The sequence below is a fragment of the Cyprinus carpio genome, chromosome A16 (genome assembly GCF_018340385.1).
Source record: "Cyprinus carpio isolate SPL01 chromosome A16, ASM1834038v1, whole genome shotgun sequence".
NCBI lineage: Eukaryota > Metazoa > Chordata > Actinopteri > Cypriniformes > Cyprinidae > Cyprinus > Cyprinus carpio.
The window spans coordinates 944,799-950,739 of NC_056587.1; the positions used below are offsets into that span (position 1 = coordinate 944,799).

The 5,941-nt window shown below is 39.7% G+C and overlaps 1 protein-coding gene across 1 annotated transcript in view; it reads right to left on the reverse strand.

Annotated features, from left to right (window-relative positions):
• The window catches only part of LOC109111107 (ceramide synthase 2-like), an 11,205-nt gene extending 7,757 nt beyond the window's left edge, over nucleotides 1-3,448 (reverse strand). Inside the window, exons 1-5 of the mRNA XM_042771958.1 lie at nucleotides 3,246-3,448; nucleotides 1,689-1,806; nucleotides 1,488-1,606; nucleotides 195-252; nucleotides 44-94 (exon numbers count right to left, since the gene is read on the reverse strand). Of these exons, the coding sequence (XP_042627892.1) occupies nucleotides 44-94; nucleotides 195-252; nucleotides 1,488-1,606; nucleotides 1,689-1,806; nucleotides 3,246-3,418 (519 nt within the window). The 5' untranslated portion in view covers nucleotides 3,419-3,448. The remainder of the gene's footprint in view (nucleotides 1-43; nucleotides 95-194; nucleotides 253-1,487; nucleotides 1,607-1,688; nucleotides 1,807-3,245) is intronic.
• Between the last annotated feature and the right edge of the window lie 2,493 nt (nucleotides 3,449-5,941).

The window sequence follows — 5,941 nt, forward strand, 5'->3', positions numbered from 1 at the left end:
TAGAAAAAGAGCAGCTCGACATGACGCCATGTTTGTGACTCACCAGAGTGGGGAAGCCTTTCCACATCTCCTGGAGATCATACAACCAGGGTTTCTAGAGAAAGAGACGGACATGACGGATTGTGTTAAGCATTAAATCAGCGCAGGAAATAAAACCAGAGAGTTAGAACAGGCTGAAACTGCCAGTGACTTACATCTATTAGTGCAACAAGACCACCGATGAAGGCGAGAAGATAAAAGGCGAATCTCCAGCTGCAAAAGAGCAAAGGGTCAGGTGTTCGATGCCGTAACTAAACAGTTATGGAGGAAAAATGCTTTTTTCCATTGATGGTCTTTCAAAAGAAGTGTATACATGTTTTTTCCAAGTAACATACAAATATTTCACTATATTTGTGATGCACCAAATTTCAACAACAAAACATGGTCGGTTTTAGCCAAAATAGTTCTGGAGGGCCCAGATCATTGACCAGAACGATGACATTTAATTAGCATTTCTCTGATGGCAAATTTTGACTGTGTCAGTGACCAATTCATGCCCACAACGTGGATAAACTTCATCAGGTGAATATAACAGCTGTGTGGATTAACAATATCAATTTACCGATTTTAATCAATCCTCATTTGGATGAACGGAGATCTTTTCCGTTGATCTGTGAGCAAAAATTCACTAAACTTTATTTTTAGCGCATGCCATCCAATAATCGCAACAAGCTTTGTTATTTTAAATATGAAACAAAGTCTGATCTTTTCACATTTTTTCAAGAAATACAATTAATAAATGTTGTTTTGATTGCTGTAGCTGATCACCTCTTCCTCTTTACTACTAGTTATAGCATGAAAAACACATGAATGAACACCAGAAGGTGTTGAAAGAAAGAATAATTTACTGAAATTAATCATGTCTTGTGTAATCGATCAATCAGAGACGTCAGTGAAACAGCTTGTGAACACATTTTGTCATGTAATGTCACATTTACCTCAGGAAAGACATTCAATGTTCATGAATTCATTAGTGAGGTAGAAAAAAAAACCCTAAACATAAATATTTGGACTGTACTACATATTCATTATATTTTTACTAGTGCAGTCAAATCAATTAACCGTGATTAATCACATCCAAAATAAAGGTTAGTGCATGCATTAGGCTTTAAGACCTGAGCTGGAAAAGTGTGCAGTGCTGTCGATCCTGTCGCCCTCCAGGACCAGGACCGAGAAAATCTGCACGTGAACGAGCCTTTAAAACATTTACTGAACATATGAATAATTTAATAAGTGCCAAACACCAGTGGGAACACTTCAGAGGATCAGACTTGCCATTTATGAAGAACTGACTTCAGCTTTTGCACTTACAGAAACCGCTTTCATGAAGCACCATTTAATCTCTTACATCAGCAGCCAAAGCTCATCTCACAGGAAACGGTCGATGGTAACAGGACTATAGAAAGCACTTGTGAGGAGCGTGTCTCTGTTGTTGTGTGTTTTTTCACCTGGCCTCACGAAACTTCTTGAGAAGGTTGGGTCTGTCTTGATTCCTGCGCCGCCTGAACCAGCGCTGGACCTGTCGCTCTGTCCATCCCGTCTGCTTGCACAGTTTCTCTACTGAACTCTGGAGAGCAGAAACACATGAAGAGCTGATAGTGCAGGCCCATTTCTTATTCCTGTACGAGAGTGGCTAGCAGTGTACACACCTGTGAGGGGTTTTTAGTTGTGTTGCAATAGTAGGACTCCAGGGTGAGGTTGTGTGTAACTCGCCGTCTGACGGTTTCCTTCAAGCCCAGCAGAGAGGCTAGCGGTGTAGCAACATATCTGACATACAGGAAGACGTTTTTGAAAGCAAAGATGCATCAAATTAATTGGCTTTAGAGACATTTATAATGTTACAAAAGTTTTTTTTTATTTCAAATAAATGCTGTTCTTTTGAACTTTCTATTCATCTGTGAATCCTGAGAAATAAAATGTATCACGGTTTCCACAAAAATATTGTGCAGCACAACTGTTTTCAACATTGATAATAATCAGAAATGTTTCTTGAGCTGCAAATCAGCATATTAGAATGATTTCTGATGATCATGTGACACTGAAGACTGGAGTAATGATGCTGAAAATACAGCTGCGCATCACAGAAATAAATTACACTTTAACAGATATTCACATAGAAAACAGCTGTTTTAAACTGTAATAATATTTCAAATTTTTACTGTATTTTTGATCAAATAAATGCCGCTTAGGTGAGCAGAAGAGACTACAAACATTAATTTAATGTTTAATGAATTAATCTTACAAATTAATCTCAATCCCTAACTTTTGAACAGTGTAGTATATGTATATAGATGACTATATCGTCCATATTTATAGTCTGTGTACCATTGTTGTATAATATTAGTCCATTTATTCAAAGACTTTAGATATAACAAAGACGGTGCACTCCTGTGGCTAATGAATGGGAGAAAGTGTAGCTGTGCTCCGGTTGCTATAGAAACAGTGAGCGTTCTGAGACGTGCGCTAGGACTGCGCAAGCGCATTGGTCGCTCTAGCCTGAAAAATAAGCTTCTTTAACGCTATTTGAGCATAAGAAACAACATTTATGAGAAAGTTGTTGTGAAGCTTGGTGAACAGTTTTGGAGAATTTGATGTTTCACCATTCAAAGAGAGGCTACAGAGTAAAAATAGACTTGTCTTAAAGGGACCACTGCTTTCTGTTGCTACTGTCTTTTAATTATTATAATTATTTATTTTTATTTTTTGGACTATGCATTATAAATGACCTTGTTTGATATGTTGAAATGGACTGTTCAGTGATTAATGATTAGTGACTTTAGACTGTGGCTCTGTTCCAAATGCCAGTAAGACGCCTCACAGTCTAGTCAGGCAGCTTATTATAGTTCAGACCAGATGATGTAATTAGGTGTATTTTAGCGCCCTGATCCTAATTCAGCCTCGTATTCCTTAATTCTGAGACTCAGGCTAATTAAAAATTCACAGTAGGACTGAGAAAGCAAGAGATGACATGAAGAGACAGCTTAGGATAAGAGAGGGATGGGAGAGTAATATAAAGGGAGTGACGCAGGGAGAGAAGACATTAAAGTTTGAAAAGCGAGAGACAAAAAGCATGTCAAAACGTATAAATAGAACTGAAGATCTATTTATAAACCGGTCAGACAGAGGTAGAGGGAGAGAAAATAATAAGCTCTGCATGGAGGGCATACAGTTAAACGCAGAGGAAGAGAAAGAGAGCTCTGACCCACCTCTCAAAGACCTGTCGAATTACTAGAAACAGGACGGCGATTGGCAGTGCCACCCACAAATCCCGTGCCTTCGCGTAGACCCGGCCATCACGGTCCTCCAGATCAGCCCATCCCAATCCCTCGGGGAACCACAGACGCTCCTGCCAGAACACTTCACTCACCCACTCCAGCATACTGCAGAACAGACACACAGACGAGTTACACTCATGCCCCTGAAAGACGCTTTTATCCAAAGCAACTTGCACTGCATTCAAGGTACATGCTTTTATCAGCTCTTACGTTCCCTGGGAATCGAACCCATGACCTCTGTGTTGCTGGTGCCATGCTCCACTGTTTCAGCCATCCATCATCCATCAATCTATTCATCCATCCATACATCCATCCATCCTACCACCCATCCATCAAACTATTCATCCATCCATCCTACCACCCATCCATCATCCATCAAACTATTCATCTATTATCCGTCCATCCATCCATCCATCAATCTATTCATCCATCCATTCATCCACCCACCCACCCATCATCCATCCATCCATCCATCAATCAATGAATCTATCATCCATCCATCTATCAATCTATTCCACCCTCATCCATCCATCAAACTATTCATCTATTATCCATCTATTAGTCAATCTATTCTTCCATTATTCATCCATCCATTTATCTATCATCCATCCATCCATCCATCCATCAATCTATTCATCAATTATCCATCCATCCATCCATTCATCAATCTATTCATTTATTATCCATCCATCCATCCATCCATCCATCCATCATCCATCCATCAATCTGTTCATCTATCATCCATCCATCCATCAATCTATTCATCTACCATCCATCCATCCATCCATCAATCTATTCATCCATTATCCATCCATCCATTCATCCACCGACCCACCCATCCATTCATCTATCATCATCCATCAATCTATTCACCCATCACCCATCCATCCATTCATCTATCATCCATTCATATATTAATCTATTTATCCATCCATCCATCCATCCATCCACCCACCCATCCATTCATCTATCATCATCCATCAGTCTATTCACCCATCATCCATCCATCCATTCATCTATCATCCATTAATCTATTCATCCATCCATCCATCCATCCATCCATCCACCCACCCATCCATTCATCTATCATCATCCATCAATCTATTCACCCATCATCCATCCATCCATCCATCCATCTATCATCCATTCATCCATTAATCTATTCATCCATCTTCCATCCATCCATCCATCCATCCATTCATCTATCATCCATTAATCTATTCATCCATCCATCCATCCACCGACCCACCCATCCATTCATCTATCATCATCGATCAATCTATTCACCCATCCATCCATTCATCTATCATCCATTCATATATTAATCTATTTATCACAGTTTTTTCCTTGGGCTATTTAAAACATTTTTTTATATTCATTGATAGATTTATTCTGTCTTCTTCCATCCATCCATCCATCCATCCATCCATCTATCATCCATTCATCCATTAATCTATTCATCCATCCATCCATCCATCCACCCACACATCCATTCATCTATCATCATCCATCAATCTATTCACTCATCTTCCATCCATCCATCCATCTATCATTCAACTATCCATCAACCCGTCAGTCTGCAATTAAAAAGCATGTTAAAGAACTGTTCATAGTCCAGACTTGCCTAAATGTTCTAACAATAATAATTACTGCAATTACTCTGAAACCAATCTGTTTCTTCCCTCTCTGAAGAAGACATATAAAGAACATCCAGACCGCTCTGTATGAAGTATGTTTTTAATTTCTTTGAAGATGAAATATTAAGAGGGTTTTATTGTGTGCTTGTAGTGGGAGGTTGCTGGTGTATTGTTATGGGGTTCTGAGGGGGAAAAGATCAGAATTGCACGTTTACATTGCATGATTTTTCTCAGAATTATTAGTTTACATTTCAAAACTTTGAGGGAAAATGTCAGGCTGCTTATTTTTCCAATTGAAAAGAGTCCTGCACCCTCAAATCTCTTTAATCTTGTGGGATTTTTTCACCTGTTTTATGCTTCAGCAGGTGATCTATCACTTCAGCAGCAGCACACCTCTCCTCAACAACACACATGATCTGAAGAATCCAGTCTGAAAGCTGCAGAACGACACAAACACTGAATGCCGTTCGTTCTAAAACCTCTAAACCTCTTACCCACAGTATCAGTGAAAACAATAGTGCTGCATTAGCAAACACAACTCTGATATGGGTACATGCATGGGCCATGTTAAACAGTGCAACATGACATCACTCGATCTCACGCAGCATCTCTGAAGCTTTCAGATCATGTAAAGCTTTGTTCCAGCTGCGCTGTGCTCACAAGATGGTTTGGCTCCTAGACACCATCTGTACTTTCAACTTGCACAGGCTTCAAGTGGGTGGAGTGACTGGCTACGTTACAACCTCAAGACAGACCGCAGCTGATCTAGATAAGCTGAATGTCGAGTTGTTGTTTTTCATTTTGAAGAGGAAGAGCGTGCAGGCTGTTTAACATTACAGGGCATCTGAAATCAGACTGAGGCAGATGTGATGTGTGTGTGTGATCTGTACAGATATAGCTGAGGTTTGTGTGATGTGGTGATTCTGTAGTGGCCTCCTAATTATTACTGCCGCTTACCAAGCCTTGCGCTATTATTGCTTTGCATTATTA